Source organism: Cavia porcellus, unplaced genomic scaffold (genome assembly GCF_034190915.1).
Source record: "Cavia porcellus strain 051 isolate PalLab524CR breed Dunkin Hartley unplaced genomic scaffold, mCavPor4.1 scaffold_28, whole genome shotgun sequence".
NCBI classification, from domain to species: domain Eukaryota; kingdom Metazoa; phylum Chordata; class Mammalia; order Rodentia; family Caviidae; genus Cavia; species Cavia porcellus.
Genome location: NW_026947511.1, coordinates 40,015,915 through 40,033,455, shown reverse-complemented (window position 1 = coordinate 40,033,455; position 17,541 = coordinate 40,015,915). Strand labels below are relative to the sequence as shown.

General features: G+C 51.3%; 2 protein-coding genes across 6 annotated transcripts in view; one reads left to right on the top strand and one right to left on the bottom strand.

The window, feature by feature from the left end:
- The window catches only part of Gtpbp2 (GTP binding protein 2), a 15,392-nt gene extending 5,418 nt beyond the window's left edge, over positions 1-9,974 (bottom strand). Inside the window, exons 1-13 of one of the 5 annotated variants that reach the window (XM_063238808.1) lie at positions 9,860-9,974; positions 9,112-9,226; positions 5,777-5,803; positions 5,484-5,668; positions 5,058-5,166; positions 4,712-4,909; positions 4,299-4,473; positions 3,961-4,180; positions 3,531-3,666; positions 3,393-3,451; positions 2,658-2,829; positions 2,094-2,258; positions 665-1,878 (exon numbers count right to left, since the gene is read on the bottom strand). In XM_063238808.1, coding sequence (XP_063094878.1) covers positions 1,702-1,878; positions 2,094-2,258; positions 2,658-2,829; positions 3,393-3,451; positions 3,531-3,666; positions 3,961-4,180; positions 4,299-4,473; positions 4,712-4,909; positions 5,058-5,166; positions 5,484-5,668; positions 5,777-5,803; positions 9,112-9,216 — 1,728 coding nt within the window. In that variant the 5' untranslated portion in view covers positions 9,217-9,226; positions 9,860-9,974 and the 3' untranslated portion in view covers positions 665-1,701. Of the gene's footprint in view, positions 1-664; positions 1,879-2,093; positions 2,259-2,657; positions 2,830-3,392; positions 3,452-3,530; positions 3,667-3,960; positions 4,181-4,298; positions 4,474-4,711; positions 4,910-5,057; positions 5,167-5,483; positions 5,669-5,776; positions 5,804-7,626; positions 7,844-9,111; positions 9,424-9,859 lie in introns of those variants that run through there. The other 4 variants (XM_063238807.1, XM_003473840.5, XM_005005365.4 and 1 more) reach the window with 4 other exon arrangements.
- Positions 8,206-17,541, top strand: Mad2l1bp (MAD2L1 binding protein). Its single transcript, XM_003473839.5, has 4 exons — positions 8,206-8,388; positions 13,271-13,731; positions 14,151-14,416; positions 16,693-17,541. The coding sequence occupies exons 2-4, from the start codon at positions 13,686-13,688 to the stop codon at positions 17,203-17,205; spliced, it is 825 nt and encodes a 274-aa protein (XP_003473887.1). The 5' UTR covers positions 8,206-8,388; positions 13,271-13,685; the 3' UTR covers positions 17,206-17,541.

The following is a 17,541-nucleotide window of genomic DNA, read 5'->3' as shown; positions in this document are numbered from 1 at the left end:
ATTCAAAAGTGATGTGGTCAGATGTCAAGTTCACTGGACTTGGAGAGGCCCAGAGAATGTGGGTGTGAGCAGCACACCTTGTTTTCCTGGGAAGCCAGCCCTGCCCAGCACACTAGCAGTCTGTCCAGGGACGGTGTGCTGAGATCAGTGCTGAGTGACAGCCATGGCACTTTACTTCCTCACTGCCATTTACCAGCAACTACAGAGAAGGAAGGAAGTGCTTTTCTCATCCAGGATAGAGTTCTTCAGCCACAGGCTTAGTAGCAAGCTACAGCATGGGTAGTTCTAAAAGCCACAGTGGTGGGGAGGCTGCACTAGAAGCAGGGTGCCGCACAGGACTATAGGCCATGTTTATTGTGCTGGTTTTTTTGCCACTGTCAGAACACAATGTCTTTTACGTGACAAGTGGCCAACTCAAAATCAAGGTGTCTGCTTATTTGAGGTGAGGCCTGTTTCACGAGCAGAACTATGCACAACAAGCAGGAGTACATGGTTAAGAGACTGGATACTGGTCCTGCGGTGGGGACAAAGAATGATAAACAGGGTAATGGGCAAGTTCTTCCTGTATTCAGGGCTCACCAACAGTGGGTCTCACCCGTCTCTAATCCCTGGGAGGACTCCAGCTCTGGAAGTGAGCCTGGCTCTTACGCATAAGCACAGTGTATTCAATAAAACATTTTTATTCTGTACAATATATATGTGTATTTAAATATATATATATACATATATATATATTTGCAGAGAAACCTCATTCAACAAATCCCTGAGTCCATGGGAACCCAGGATGCTAATGAAGGGAAAAGAGGAATCTGTACCTAAAGACCAGGAAATAGGATAACATCTTTCCCTTTCCTCCTGGTTCCCTGCAACAGAGGGAAGGGGACAGGCACTACAAATTACTAAAATGAGGTTCATATTGGAGAGGAAGTGGGACGAGGATGGATGTGGAACTGTGGGTCAGATCCCCCAGCCACCAGCCTGGGCAGGTCAAACACTATTTGATGAGGGCTGATAGACAATTGCAGAGGGAAGGACGAGACTGAGTGACATGCAGCTGGCCTTCGGTATGCCAGGCCTCAGCCTGGCAGCCCCACACCTGGGCCAGCAAGACAAGTAGCACCTGTGGGGCCTGTGACAGGAGGAGCTGGGGACACGGCCCTTGAGTGATGAAAGGACACGAGATAAAGCTGAGGAACAGGCCCTGGTGTCAGCACAGCACAGGGATGAGCACTGGCCATTCACTGTGCCACTTCCAATGGAGCAGTGTTTTCTGTCCACAGCCAGGAGTAATGGGCAACTTACATGGCCTTAAGAAGAGGTATAGAAAAAGGAGCGCTTTGAAGGGCTACCCCGGCTGTGACAATTCCTGAAGTGCAGGGATCACATTGGTGAGTCACACCCAGTCCTGACAGTGGGACAAGGTGGCTGTAGTGAGCTCCTTCCGGTAGGCTGGCCACAGGATTGCCAGGGCTGAGCCAACCACGTGGGCAGACAGCAGCAGGCCACTACCCTATTGTCTTCTTCCGCAGGACTGCCTCTCCCTGCCACAGCACGCTTGACCAGAAAGGTGGCAGGAAGCAGGTGGCAGAGAGCACCTCTCTCCCTAGCCTATTAACACACACAGCCGCCATCAGGGGGCAGCATAGCCAGAAGTCACCTTATATATTATAGGGAGCATAACAGCTGCCCTGCCTGGAAGATTCAGAAGCCCATGTTGGCCTGGGCTTCTCCTGCTGAAATGGCTTGCACATCAGTGACATGGCCAATGCCTTTGGTGACACCCTCCCGGAACAGCAGCTTGGCGCCCACCTTCAGGTACTCAGGGTGTTTCAGGAATCGGAAACGAACCACTGCCTTCTCACCAGTCCGCAGCTTGTCCTGCAGCGGAGAAGTCACACTGCCTTATAGTCCTTCCCAAGCCATCCCTGGCTCTCCACCCTCAGGACCTCTGTGTGGACTGCTGCCCCCTCTGAAGCACGGTTTGTTTCCTCCATGGAAATGGAGCTCCGTGCCAACTCTTAAGTCAGGGCCTCCACTTTACATGAGTACCTGACTTTCCCTGGAGAAATGAGGAATGGGTAGGTACTCCTCACCTTGGCATGAATCTTTTCCACCACAGCTGTCTGACGTACGTTGCCCACGTGTACTGTCACCTGGAATCCTCGTCGGAAGGTGGTGGCATGGAACAGCAGGACTATCTCTGCCTCGAACACTGAGCAGATGGTGGGGTTCATCTCGGGGCTCACCATCACCATGCCCTAGGAAGGCACAGCACCCAGGCCCAGGAAGGGCAGACCTGGTGTCAGACCTTCTCTCCCTGCCCTCCCATACCATGCAACTCTTAAACTCTTCTCCTTCATGACTCCCAACCCAGAGACCTTGGAGGACAACAGTCCAGACTCCTCTAGGAAGACACCCTCTCCCACCTCCCATGTCCTTGCCCACCAAAGCTTTGCGGTTTTAGGGTCCTAGGCATTTGGCTTGCACTGCAATGATGCACACAGCCACCTGGGCTTCATGAGGGTTCTAAGTGTTTCTTGCACACATGGGTCTGTGTAACCAGACCTAAAGCTTCTGGGGTCAGGGTTTTGAGTAGCTCTAAGCACTTCAGACTGGTGGCCCTTGTCCCAGCACTTCCCTGCCCTCTGGCCCCTCACCTTGCGAAGGAGGGCACGGTCAAAGTCCCCGAGGGCCAGTGTTGCGGCCTGCCCGGCCCGCAGCACTCGGCAGGCGGAGCGGTTGCGTTGGATGCTGCATACCCTCAGCTCTAGGAAGCAGCCGTCATCCGTGGGGCCCACCACCAGCTGGTCACCCTCGCGGCAGATCCCGCTGCAGCCCAGAGGTCAGGGCACAGGGTCAGCCTGGGTCCCCTGCCTGCTTTGCTAGGGTCACCCAAGCATGCTTTCCCTTTCAGGGCTGAATTCCTCAAGTAGGGAACAGGAGCCCTAATTCAGACTTGGATGTAGGGCCTGGCCAGGCATTCACGTTGAAGAGTGATCATGAAAGAGGCTGTAGTGATGGCACCAGTGTGGCATCCCGGGCCTGGTAACACCCAACACCTGGCCCCTGGGGGAGCAAGTGGTCCCCCTGGGTTTTACCCTGAGTTTGGCAGAGTCCTTTTCTCAGTGGTGCACGTGAAACTAGGTCAACTGAATGCCCTCTAGGCTTTTTCCTGCAGCCCATGACCCACACATCTCCCTCAGGGGCCTGCAGAGTCCCGGAAGGCAGCAGTAAGGGACTAGCTTCCAGCTCTTTCTGGTAGTAAAAGCCTAATTTGCAAGCAAGAATTCATGAGATGGGCTGTTTAGTTCCAGGGGCTCCTCCTCCAGGCCATGATGTCTGCGTACAGGGCTATGGGAAGGCTGATCGGGTAGCAAAACAAGCCACTTCACCTGGAAAGTGTCCCTCCAACAACTGTCCCGACCTCTGGTACTGTGTAGATTTCATCCACCTGAAGCCAAGAAAAATGTCACTGTCCTGCTCTGTAGGGCTGGCAGGGCCAGCAGTTGTCCCCACCTCTAGCCTTTTACCTGGAATTCTGTCAACTGCTGCATGAGCTCTTCTTGCTCTTTGCTATTGGTAAGTGGGGGCAGGATGTTCAAGAAGACTTTGAGGAGGTCCAGACTTTCTCCAGACACACTGGACAGTGTGAAGATGGGGGTGACACTGCACAAGAAGGGACAGAGGGGGCCAGTGAGAGAAGGCTAGCAGGAAACAGATACTAGGACCAGGAGAAACAGCAAATATCTCCAGGGTCCCCAACATCTGGAAAGTTCCAGGTAGGCTGGGATGGGGCCAAACCCTTCATAAGAACTCCTGTTGTCCCAACAGGAGTTGGGACACAGCTGGAAAGGACACAGAACCGGGCCATAGCTGGACTCACCCTGGAGGGGTCCCCATGCTCTTAGGCCCTGGGTAGCCTCCCCTAAGGATTATGGCTTCCAGATAAGACACACTTACTTGGGTGACTGAGCGAACTGCTGGGCGGCAGTGACGGCATCATCCTCAGAAGTGACCAACATGGGTACTTTGTGGCAGCCAGGCTGCTTAAGGACTCGCTCCAGCTGGCGTACTGTTCTCTCCACCGTGGTCTTGGCGCACAAGTCCACCTTGCTGACCACGATGAAGAAGGGCACCTTCAGGGCCAGTGCCAGGCCCAGATGCTCTCTCGTGGTGCCAGCTGCTCAAAGGAGGGTACGCAGTGAGTGAAGTGATGGAGGAGAGGCACGTCAGTGTGGCTCCCAGGACAGGGACAGTCGGTACCTCCCCTCAGCCCTGTCCCCACTGACACTTCATACCAATCCCAGTGTTGGCGCTGACAAGGAGCAGGGCACAGTCAGGGCAGTAGGAGGTGAGGCCGAAGATGGTGGTGTGCAGGTACTTGTGGTGGCCAGCCAGGTCAATAAAGGTGATCATCTTGGAGCTGCTCTCACAGATCTCCTCTGCCGTCCGTGAGTCACTGTAATTCACCACCTGGCCCGGGGTCCAGGGTCTCAGTGCCCTGCGAGCCCCCAACCTTTTGTGTGCCAGGCCCTAAACCAGATCCTGGCGCCCTGCCTCTCAGCCCTGAGCCCCATTTCCTGTTGAGTTCTGCTGACTCTCCATTTGTGCTCTAAGGGAGAGAGCTTGCTCTCGTGCCCGGGGCTTTGTCTATACTCCGCCCCGGCCTCTTCTAGAGCCTGCCCCACTGGGTCCCGCTGGTCCCATGCACCTCTCCTTTGCTGTTAAAACCCAGGATCTCGAAGCTGATGCTGGAGGTTCGGCCTGACTGAATCTCATGCAGGTGGCGGAAAAGGTTGAGCCGGGCCCTGCCCCGCCCATTGTCCAGCTCGCCCTGGGTCAGGACTCCCAGCAGGGTCGACTTCCCTGAGTCCACGTTCCCCAGGACAGCCACTCGGAGGTCTAGGAACTGTGGACAGATGGCAGTGGTAAGATTTCTGGGCTCAATTCTCAGAGAAGGGTGGGAGCGAGAGACGATGTAGATGCCCCAGGACCCCAGCAAGGAAAGAACCTGCTGCCAGGGGCAATCTTAGGGGACAGGGAGGGCACATGTTCACCTGCTGGTTGTCGGGGACCTTCCGTACCAGCACCTCAGTGATCTTCCGGGGTGTGTCACTATCGTAGTCTACTTCACGCTCCCGAAGGACAGTGATGTCCGCACCAACCCTGTCACAGCAAGGCCATGGCTGTCATATTTCACAGACTCTCCCCATTCCAGCCTGGCCCTGGCTCTTCCTGTAACTCCCACCCTCCAAGGTCCCGCCAATCCACCCCACGCCCACAGCTCCTGTGAGATACACTAACGAGGAAGCAAATGTGTCTTTAATCAAGGGACAAAGCCGCCCAGGCCCAGGGAGGAACATGGAGCTGTCACTTAGGTCCTGTGTCAAGGGGTAGAGCAACAGGAAATCCCCGTTCAGCCCATGGCCCCTGGGTGATGGGAGCACAGGGGTCCTGAGTCGGGTAGGAAAGGAGGAGCATACTTCTCTGCCATCCGATGCAGGGTCTTGAGGGAGGCCCGCATCTCCTCCTCTGCCAGCCCTACCAGCAGCCCATTGTCCTCCACCCCGATCTGGTAGACAGCCTCCCCGCGTCCCTCCTGGAGCCGCCACTTCATCTGTGTCACCAGGTGCTCAAAGCGGTACTGGGACGGGTTCACCAGCTTCAGCTTAGGGCAGGCAGGAAACACAGAAGGGAAAGTCAGAGGCCTCAAGGACCAGGGCTTTCCCTGTCCCCCGAACAGTGAGTCCCTGTTCCTCCCCAGTCTAAGACTCACTTTATATTCGATGTTTCCATCTTCCGCCTGAAAAGAAACAGGGCACAGTTATCATCAGCATCAAACCAATGCCCACTTCTCCCTGCAGGTCCCACCGGATCCAGGCAGAGACAGTAAGGCCTGAGGCACTGGCATCAGTGCCCGGAAGGTCAGGGCAGATAAGCCCTTACTCAGCCTTGAGGTGCCCCATCCGAAGGAGGCATATAACAATATATAGTGAGTTCCCCACTTCAGCCAGGAAGGGAACCTCCAACCTGCCCTTTCCTCAATCTCTGGCCGTAAGACCTCCCCTTCCTTCTCCCCAAGACCTCAAGCTGCTCTTCCTGGATATCTGTCTCCTCAGTGCCAGGCTGTTGAGGTGTTTTTTTGTTTTTGGTTTTGGTTTTTTTTGCCACTGACCTGGGAAACACTAATTCTTTTCCTGCCCACTCCCTGAAGCTGATGTCACGAAGTGTAAGAGGTTCTGGACCAGGGCCAGGGGTGAGCTCAGTACTGGTCATTTCAGGCTCAAGGTAAGCATAGAGCAGAACTCCAAAGTTGGGGCTGATAAGTGGTGCATATCTATGATCCTACCACTCAGAAGGCTGAGGCAAGACAGGATTGCTATGAGTTCAAGGCCAGTCTGGGTTACATAGTGAGACCCAGTCCCTCAAAAACACCAAAAACCAAAATATGAAACAAAGTTGAGGCTGAGGTGAACAAAAGAAACGTAGAAAATGGAATGAAGGGCACAGATCTCACAAGCCACTCCCTGTCCCCTAGTCCTCACACCTCAGCTGAGGTGAAAGCCTGAACCTACCCCACAATCCTCTCTCCCTCCTCCGGGAGGGCAACCATGGCCAGAGCTTTCCCCTCAAGGGTGCAAAAGGTTATGGGGTTCATCTGTTGTGCCATCTACATTTCTAAACCCCTCTTGTCCGGCTGTTTTTTGTTTTCTCTCCCCCTCCAGCATTCATTCTGTTCCTTTTGGTCCTAATAGGTGGTCTGCACCCTTCATCTCTACCATATGGGCTATACTAGAGAGCTTTCTCCAACAAAAACCTTTCTGAATGAAATCTCTTCATCGTTCTACGAGGAGTGGGGGGGGGGGTGCGGTGGAGGATCAGGAAGCTTGGCCTCAGAAATGTGTCCAAGAATGACAGACTAAGCCAATAGTTCTCTGAGCGTGGCCCCAGGACAGCAGATTTAATACGACATGCAGATTTGTAAGAAATGCAGATTCTCAAGCCATCCCTTTCTTAATAAAAATCCTAGGTGTGGGCCTGCAGTCCGAGGCACGGGTACACACTAAAGTTTGATAACCACTGGTTTTTTGGCGCTTCCCCTAGGTCCTATCTCCAGAGGGAAGAACAAAGTAGCAGTTGCTCTTCGCTTTAAGGACAGACAGAGCAGCAGGCTGTTCTCGATCCCCTCCCTTCCCGGACAGGCAAAGGGCAGAACAGCCTGTTCTCTGGTTTTATATGGACCGTGTATGAGGGATAGGGGGAAAACATGTTGCTCTCTCCGGGGTACTCCTCCCTCTCTAGGAACAAGTTTGAAGAAAGTCGCTGTTGCCCTGTCGGCCTCCCCAAGCGCGGCACAATTAGGGGGTCCTCCATTCCTCCCGCTTTTCCCGAGGGGGTGGAACATCTGGGTGATCGCGGTAAGAAGAGGATCGCGCTCCCTTCCCTTGATCCTGGTACCCAGCCCCTGCTCCCTGGTGTGCAGGGCCGGAAGCAGGGTCCTCACCGACCCCTCTTCCCGAGCTCTCGATCCCCAAATGGAGATCCGCGCTCTCCGTCCCGGTTCCCCAGGGTCTGGGGTCCGGAAGGTGCAGATCCTTCTCGTTCCGCCGCTTTTCAAGGGCTCACCTCTGGGGGCAGGTATGGAGGGTTGTTGGCTTTGCCGCCTCGATTCCTTCCGTTCTTCTTCTTCCCCTTCGGGCCCCCGCAGCCGCTACTGCCGCCGGCCCCCCGCGCCTTGAGGGTTCCGCCCACGGCCGGGCCCCCTCCGGGCCGGCAGCAGCCGCCGAACAGCTCTGACACCCGCGAGTCCATCCGCCGCGGCCGCCGACCCCCCGCCCGACCCCTCCCCCCTTCCGCCGCGGCCGCCCGCCTCCCGCCGCCCCCACAGCCTCCGCCGCGTCGCCCGGGCCGGGAGGAGCGGGGTTGTGCCTATGAGACCACGCCCCCTTCCGCCCCGACGGCAGCAGGGCACCACGGGATATGGAGTCCACAGGCCTTGGGCCTTGTTCTGACGAGGGCGCCTCTGACCTACATTTCCCAGGAGGCATCGCGGCGCGGACCGCAGGTGCTGCGAGGCGGGGCAGAGGTGGGCTCGCCAGGGGCCAAAGGGGATCTGTAGTCTGGCTTCTGGTCACTGTGTGCCGAGCCTTTCTTTCTCTGGGGCTTGGGGTGGGGGTCGAGGGGCCTACGGCTGAGGAGGGTCGCGGGCGCCGAGGGTTTACATCAGAATCGACCTTTGCCGGCGCCACTGGGTCTGTCCCTTAGCTGCGGATCCCGGACAACAGGTTTGGGACCTCGGGAGCTGCAGAATTCAGGGCAGCTGGTCCCACCTGCGGCCCAGCTCCACCTTTGCCTCAGTTTCTCCCCGATGGCCGGCATGCTGTTGGGGTGAGTCAGGGTGAGAGCAGGGCGAAGGCAGATGATGATTAGCCTAATTACGGCTGTTTCTGTGGTGATGATTATGCCACCTTTATACGGTAGTCACGGCATTATTACCATGGTGGCACCGTCAGGGGCTGGTTTTAGTTGCCCCAGGCACCACAGGGGCCCTGACACGAGGCTGGAACCCATAAACATTGGGCAGCCAGAGTGTTGCAAGGATGCCTGCAGCAAGTATTTCCCCCTCCCCTTTGTTTTGAATCCGGACCAATCGGGGAGAACCGAGTTTAGTTTCAAACTGGCCAGGGCAGTAGAAGGGACCAGTCCCCCGCTTGGGGCGGGGCTGGGGCTCGGGTTACATCAGCCTCCGGGAGGGTGGGGAAGTGACCCGGGAATAGAAACTTAGCCAGGGGCCCTAGGGGATTGACTTTTGACTTTCGTGCCAAGCTGTCTCTCCTGCTCTTTAATGACTCTTGCCCTCACCAGATAGTAAACACGACTAGCGACACAAACTAGTATACAAGACACCAGAAAGGCAGGGTGGAGAAGCAGAACTGCTGGGAGTCAGGACGCCAGAGTTCAATTTCCAGCCCCATGGCTATCTCGTGACCCACCAATCACGGTGAATCCCTCTCTTCACAAACAAGGTGTTCATACACAGCCAAAAAATAAAACAGTTTTTGCTTCTTGGACTCAGTTTTCTTTGGAAAACTGGAAACAACAGTGGCTTACCTCTGGTGATGCCTGCAAAGGTTCCAACCTGGTGGTGTCCATGGGCTCTTCCGAGGTCCACGTGCAGGCAGGTAGATCTACTGTTGGTGCTGTGGCTTTCGACATGGCATAACTCCTGCAGGGAAGAGAAAGCTAAGGACCAGAGTCTGCAAAGGGCCTTCCAGGTCAAGCCAGTGTTGTGGGTCTTTCTTTAGTGGTTGAAAGCACACATTCTTTCTTTCTTCGATGTCCAGTGTGGTTGAGGGAAAGGTTATTTTGCAGAGCTCAATCCCAAGCAGCATTATAGGTTCACCTGAAAAACTGCTAAAAGACTAAGACTCAGTGAGTGGCCTCAGAAAGGATGGGAATGGGAAGGGAGAGATAAGACCACACCCCAGTATTTTCACTATCACCACCTCTGGGCCCTCATGATAACCACAGTCTCTTCCACTTGACTAGTAATACCTTGTTCTTTCATCTACTTGGATCTTTCAACAACCAAGCCCAACACACAATTGCACTTCATCCATCCCAGTCGCCTTGTTTGCTGTGTGAACATTTTTGGTTTTGTTTTTGAGACAGGGTCTTGCTATGTAGTCCAGGCTGGCCCTGACCCCACTATGTCATCATCTAGGCTGGCCTCAAACTTGTGGCAATCCTCCTGCGTGTTGGGATCACAGGTGTGCACCACCACACTCTGCTTGAACCTCTTTTAAGTGATGACTGAAGTGATGTTCTGATAGCCCATTGCCTGAACAGTGTGACCTACCACAGATAGAAGTGAAGGCTGGCAGAGTAGGAGGAGGAGACCAGGAGGCTGAGGAGTGGAAGGTGGTAGAATGTGATAGCTTCCAGGAAAGGTGGCTTATGAGGTACCTGTGAGGTTGTTGACTGTGGGCTATGTATATATCATGGATACACACGTGAGTCACACGCAAACATTTTTCCTGGCTTGTGATTAGTCATTTATTTTTGCGTAGAGGATGTCTGTATACCTTTTAAACTCAGATTTAGCAGCTTTCCCTTTAAGCCAAACCTACTCCTAGCTTATAAATTCCTTCCCAGTATTTCTTCTAGGAGCTTTTCTCCCCAGAGAATCAAACCTAGGACCTTAGTACAAGCTGACTATCTACTCTACCATGGGGCTGTACCCCCAGCCCCTCTTCTAGGGGGTGAGGTTTATTTTTATGTTTAGATCTTTAATTGATTTGGAATTTATCATTTTTGTCTTGTGTGTGCATGTGTGCATGCACACATAGGTGCATATCAGGAGCTGATTTAAATTTTCTCCTATAAAGAGAGTTATATTAGGGCTGGGGATTTAGCTCAGCAGCATAAGCACCTGCCTGGCAAGCGCAAAGTCATGAGTTTAATCCCTGCTTCCACAAAAAAAGAGTTGTCTTGTGTTATTTGCTTTGAAAAGTCACCATTATCATATACTAAGACCTACATAGATCTGTTTCTGAACTCTATGTTTTGTTTATCTTTAAGCCAATACCACATTGTTTTTTGTTTTGTGTTTGTTCAATTTTTCAGTACTAGAGATTGACTTAATGGCCTCACACTGAGTTATAGTCCCAGTTGTTAAATGTTTATTTATTTATGAGATGTGTCTTTCTATATAGTTCAGTCTAGTCTTGAATTCACTATGTAGCCCAGGCTGGGCTCAAATGTATGGTGATCCTCCTGCTTCAGCTTCCCACGAGCTGGGATTACAGATGTGCACCACCACATCTGACTGACTTTTTATTTTTCTGACTGAGTCTTATTAAATTGTTTAGGCTTGGCTCGAACTTGGAGTCCTTCTGCCTCAGCCTCCCAAGTAGTTGGAATTACAGGCCTATACCACCACATCCAGCTGTGTTTTGTTTTTTCCTTGCTTAGACTGTTCCCCTTTTGCAATGCTGGGGATCAAACCCAGGACCTTGGGTATGCTAGACAAGGTCTCTACCACTGAGCTAGATCCCCGGCTCAGTACTACAGCATTTTAATCATTGTACTTTTTTTTTTTTTTTTTTTTTTTTTTGGTCTTTTTCCTTTTTATCAGTACCAGGGATCGAACTCACGACTCCCTGCTACCTGCTAGCAAGGCAGGCGTTTATGCCGCTGAGCTAAATCCCCAGCCCCAATCATTGTACTTCTATAGTACTGAGTGCTTTGGTCTCTGGTCTCATTCTTGAAGGGTACCCTCTTTGCTCTCATGTCCTTTTCACAGGTTTTTCTCTGTCTCTAGTCATCTCATAAACATTGCTGTCTTCAGAATCTCAGCCCATTCTCATTCTGTGTACCCTCCATGGGTGAATTTATCTCCTCCCATCCTGAGGCCCCTCAGATACCTATCTCTATTCCAAATGTGTTCCTAAATTTATCTTTCACTGTCTAGTGGGGACATCAATGTCAAGCCATGAAAAACTGAACTCATCTGTTCTCCTTAGTCATTCTGAAATAAACCCACTCTTCTTAGCTGGGTTGATGGTGTTTGCCAGTAATCATCCTGGGAGGTGTAAGCACCCTGGGAGGTTGAGGCAGGAGGATCATAAATTTAAGCCCAGCCTACAATTTAGTCATGGACTCTAAAAGAAGGCTAGGGATCTCTTATGAGATCCCAAGTTTAATCTGAAGTACTGCAAAAATAACAAAACCAACTCTTCTAGTGTTCCCTTTACTCACTGAATAGCACAACTAGCTGTGTAAACTGCTGAAGCCAGAAACCTACAAGTTTTTGCAGTCGTCCTACCCCACCTCCTCAGATCAACCACCAAGTCACACTTAATCGGATTTTAAATGTTGAGTCCACCCAATTCTTTCCAGCCACTGTAACAACCCTACTTCAGATCTCTTTCACCATGCTGGATAATTGCTGACACTACCTGCAATATCCTTCTCTGTCTCTCAAATTGAATCCAGGGGCTGGCACATGCTAGGCAAGTGCTTAGCCACTGAGTTACATCCGAAGCCCTTTTATACAGATATTTTACAGGCAGTGTCTTTGCTGAATTGCCCAGGCTCTCCTTAAACTTGTCTTCTTCCCACCTCAATCTCTGAAGTAGTCAGGATTATAGCTGGACACCTGATCCTTCCCTTATCCTCCCTAAAATTCAACTTCTACACTTCTACACAGCCAGTGCAGAAACTAAAAAAAAATTTTTTTTTGGCTTATTGTGTTCTGAAAGTGTTTGTTATTTACTTATGTATTTGATTTAATTTTTGGGTACCGGGGATCAAATTTGTAACCTCGCACTTGCCAAGCAGGCACTGTGCCACTGGGCTAAACCCCCGGCCCTAGAGATTAAATTTATAAAATGTAAATTTAATCATATAACTATTTTACTTTTTTAAAAATCTTTTTGAGATGGGGGTCTCGCTATGTAGTTCAGGCTAGCCTTGAGCTCACTGTATAGCCCAGGCTGGCCTCAAACTTGCAACAATTCTCTAAGCCTTCCAAGTGCTGGTGTTACAGGTGTGAGCCACCACACCCGGCCATTTATTTTACTTTTTGAGTCAGGGTCTTGGTCGGTAATTCAGGCTGGTTTTAAACTCACTATGTAGTCCAGGCTGGCCTTTAACTCACGGCAATCGTTCTGCCTCAGCCTCTCAAGTGCTAGGATTACAGGTGTGTGCTACCATGCCTGGCTCACTCCATTACTTAAAAAAAAAAGCTTCCCAGCTAGGAGAGATAACACACCTGTAATCCAAGGACCCTGAAAAGCTAAAGCAAGAGGATTTCAATTTGAGCCTAACCTGGGAAATTTAGCGACATTGTGCCTCAAAATATAAAAAAAGGGCTGGAGAGCTGGGCATAGTGTAATCCTAGCATTCGCCAAGCTGAGGCAGGAAGATTGCAGGAGTTTGAGGCAAGCCTGGGCTACATAGCTATGCAGCGTCTCAACAAACCAACCGAACAACCCCCAAAACAAAACAAAAGAGCTGGGATGTACATTTGTGCAAATGCCCTGGGCTCAATCCCTAGTACTAGCGTTTTACTGTGTGTGCTGGCGGGGGCGGTTCTGCCGTGATGTGGCTCCTTCGTCCACTACAGCGTCACTTTATATTAGAAACTTTTTCAGTCTTTGACAGAGGATCCTCTTGTGTCTCAGGGTCTCCAAGGATACCAGAAGCTCCTCTTTTCCTTGCTAATTTATTAATTTATAGATCACACTTCTTTTCATATTTCTTATAGGACCGCCCTTCTCCAGTCCCGCCAGCCCTGGGCCAGGCAGGCGCCCTGTACGCCCCAATGTAACCGCGCCCAGTGCATCATTTCCTGACAGTGCATTCCTGGAGGCCAGGGCTTGTTCGCTGTCTCCAGCACCAAGGACAGGACCGGGCACAGTAGACGAGCGGCCAAGAGCTAAAGCAGGATGCAAGCTGAACAGAGAAGACTTCCCCCAGTCCTAGGTTCCTGGGCCGGAGCGCGCGCACCCAGAAACTAAACCTGCAGCAGCAAATTCTACTCTCAACCCCGCCCATCCCGTGGCACAGCGGCCGTGGCACGCCCACACTTCCGGTCCGCCCACAGGAAATGGGCGTGGTCTTCCTATGACACTGCGCTGGGCGCGGATTCTAACTGCTACCCGCGGAAGGAAGAGGTCGTGATGGCGGCGCTGGAGCCGGAAGTGCTCCCCCCAGCTTCTGTCCCGGGTAAGGCATGGGGTCCAGAGCGTGGGAAACCTAGGGAACCTGTTTCTTCCCTGTCGCTGCCCCCGATCGTTTATTTGGCCCTTCTGCGGTCCGTCTTGATTGTTCCCGGTCTCGAGTCCGACCCTGCCTAGTTCTGCCACGCTCCCTTCACCAAGGGTTACGCTGTCTTGGTTTCGGCGTTCTGGGCCCGATGTGACTACACTTTGGGCTCATTTCCCCAGGTCAGGGCCTGCCACTGTCTGTGAGGAGCCCCAGTCCAGTCACCTACATGACCTGGGCAGGTGGCGAGATCTTCGTGCGGGTGCCAGGGTTTCATCTTCTTAGGGGTGATTGACGTGATGACCTCAGGAAACGGGAAAACTCCCATTGACCTGTAGAGCTTTCCTTTATAGCATTTTATCTTTTTGTTCTCACACTAGATTTGGAATGGTACGACAAATCAGAAGACGCTTCTGCCCCCCAGATAGACCTGCTTGAGGCGCACTCTGTCCAGGAACCTCCCAACCCTTCTGAGACTTTTTGCCCGAGAGACTGCTTGGTACCAGTGGTGTTTCCTGGGCCTGTGAGCCAGGAAGGCTGCTGCCGGTTTACGTGTGAACTTCTGAAGCACATCATGTACCAGCGGCAGCAGCTGCCTCTGCCCTATGAACAGCTCAAGCGCTTCTACCGCAGAACGTCTCCCCAGGTTTGCAGGGATTCCGGGCGGGAGGACTTCATGGTTCTTAGATGGAAGGCAGGGAAAAAGGGGGTCTGAGAAACCTTCAGGGCTTATGTCAGGTGTAGCAGCAGAAGGGCCCCAGTTTTTAGTAGCCTGCTCCTCCCCACTTCCTTCCTTCTCCCTTTCTGAGATTCCTGCTGTGTGTTCCTGAACTCCCTCTTAAATGTTGGTGGGGTTTGAACCGAGGCCTTTTTTTGTTCTGTTTTGAAACAGAGTCTTGCTGTGTGATTCAGTGTGACCTTGAAGTCACTGTGTAGCCCAGGCTGGTCTCAAACTCATGGCAGTCCTCCTGTTTCGGCCTCCCAAATGTTGAGATTAGAGGCATGCGTCATGCACCTGGACTGAACCTAGGGCTTTGTGCATACTAAGCATAGGCTCTGTAGAATTGCCTTCCCCCAACCCTCCCCAACTTTGAACTGGTTCTCTAAAATTTTGATTTCTCTCCCTACCAAATTTTCACTGCTTTTTTCTAACCCCTATCCTAAGTTGGAGACTGAACCCAGGGTCTTCTCACTGAGGGTTTTTTGTTGTTGTTGTTGTTCCAGGGATTGAACTCAGGACCTTGTGCTTGCCAGCCAGGCACTTATGCCACTGAGCCTCACTGAGGTATTTCCCCAGTCTACTGTGTTGTTTTTTGAAGCAGGCTCTCATTAAGTCCCAAACTTATAATCCTCCTGCCTCAGCCTCCCAGAGGGATAGGATCATAGGCATGTACCATCATGCCTGGCAGTTTTGCTTTTTGAGACAAGGTCTAGCTCTAGGCCGGGCTCACCTTGAAATGAGATCTGCATGCCTCAGTCCTTACTTTTTAGTAGATTTTTAAAATTTTATTTTATCTAATACTTGTATTTTTATTTTTTTGGAAGTCAGATTCTTAAGAGCTCTTTCTTAATATTTTCATGTTTAATAACTTCCTGTTTCATAACTGTGGGCACTTGTCTTATCTGAAGTTATCTGTTGTGTGTTTGAAGCCCTTCTGTTCTATGCCGTATCTGGTTCTTCCCGAATCCTTTTTCCATTTGCTTTGGGATCTGGCTTTCATGTTAAAGGCTTTTATCTGGTGAACAAACATTTCAGAATAAATCCTTGCAAGCTCTGTGTGTGTGCCTGGGCCTTATGGGCTGCTGGACTTTATCATAAGGAGATTGAGTGGGAATCTGTGGAACGCCACGAAAAGCATTGGCAAATTTGTAGGCGTCGAGGAATTAGCAGTTGATCCTGGCGTTCTCACACAGGTTTTTATTCAGTCCCCCATGTTCGCTGTTGTCTTCTACTGTTGCTTTGCCGGGGTTCTGCAGTGTGAATATACCTTCCTCTCTCTCTGTTTCTCTCTCTCTCTCTTTTTTTTTTTTTTTTTTTTTTGGTCATTTTGAGACAAGGTCTCACTGTACAATCAAGCTGGCCTTGAGCTCACTTTGTAACCCAGGCTTGAACTCACAGTGATCATCCTGACTCAGCCTCCCAGAGTGCTGGGATTACAGGTGTGCACTACCCTGTCTGGCTTTGTGTTTTGTTTTTGTTTTTGAGACAAGGTCTTGCTATGTAACCAGGCTGGCCTTAAATTTGCAGCAATCCTCTTGCCTCAACCTCTTGAGTACTGGGATTACAGGCATGTGCTAGCATGCCAGGCTTCTTTAAGATTCCTCTATTAGTAGCTGATATTCAGCTCTTAAACTCAATTTTTCCATCTATCTATCTATCTATCTATATTTCATTTTATTTTGTTTTTGATATATAGTTTTTGAATTTACTTGTAACGCAGGCTGGCCTTGCATTCATGGCAATGCTCCTGCCTCAACTTTTTGGAGTGCTGGGATTAAAGGTGTGCACTGCCATGCCTTGTATCTGTCTTTTAAAAGTTGTTGTCTTCCTGTCCTCTAGTCTTTCTCACATTTACCTTCCACTTTCTTTTTTCTTCCTTGCTTAGTTTTTTCACTGTTTCAGTGTGAGCATGTATTAATAACTTGCGTATTTAACTTACTGTGCTTGCCTGGAGAACCTCCAGAATTACCTTTATTAGACCATGTACTCCTCTTTCTTGTGCTTCTGTCTGGATGCCCTCTAGCCTGAGTACTGTCTTTGCTGTTCTGTGTGTGTTTTTTGGTACCAGGAATCAAACTCAGGACCTCATGTTTGCCAGGCAAACGCTTGTGCCGATAAGCTCTATCCCCTGGTCCAAGACTGTATTATCCCAGGCGCTCCCACATACTTTGTCTGTCTCTCCCTCGTTTCTGTCTTCACAGACAGAGGACATCGTGAGGAAGAAACCTCGGACTGCTAGCGAGGCAAGCAGCAGGAAGTGCCAGCAAGCGCTGGCGGAGCTGGACAGCGTCCTCAGCCACCTTGAGGACCTCTTTGCCCGGACACTGATACCACGAGTGCTGATCCTCCTCGGAGGCAGTGTCATAAGCCCCAAGGAGTTCTATGAACTTGACTTGTCCCGGCTGGCCCCCCTCAGCATGGACCAGAGCCTGAGCACGGCTGCTTGTCTGCGGCGTCTCTTCCGGGCCATCTTCCTGGCAGATGCCTTCAGCGAGCTGCAGGCTCCTCCGCTCATGGGCACCATTGTCATGGTACAGGGGCATCGCGACTGTGGAGAGGAGTGGTTTCGACCCAAACTCAACTACCGAGTGCCCACCCGGGGTCACAAACTCACCGTGACCCTGTCCTGCGGCAGACCTTCCGTCCCAGCGTTGGCCTCCGAGGATTATATTTGGTTCCAGGCACCAGTGATGCTTAAAGGTTTCCATGAGTGACTGAGGGCACCTGGTCACTCGTCTCTTGTGAGCAAAGTTTCTTCCTGGTCAGAGAAGGCAGCTCGGGATGGGCTGAAGGTGTGGCCGGGGCCGTGATCATCGTCATTGAGCTGCTTCTCTGAATCAAGCTGATCTTCCCTGAGTGTGCTAGGTTGTTTCTGTGTGGGATGGAACAGCAGAGATGGGGCCGTAGACATTTCCACAAAGGTGGCCTTTTCTGCTGTATCTGTGTTCTTTCAGAATTTGTGCCATAGTAATATGTGCATGTGGCTAATGATGGATAAATTTGTTTATGAAATGAATGGAATCATATTAAATTTTATTGACTCAAAGAGA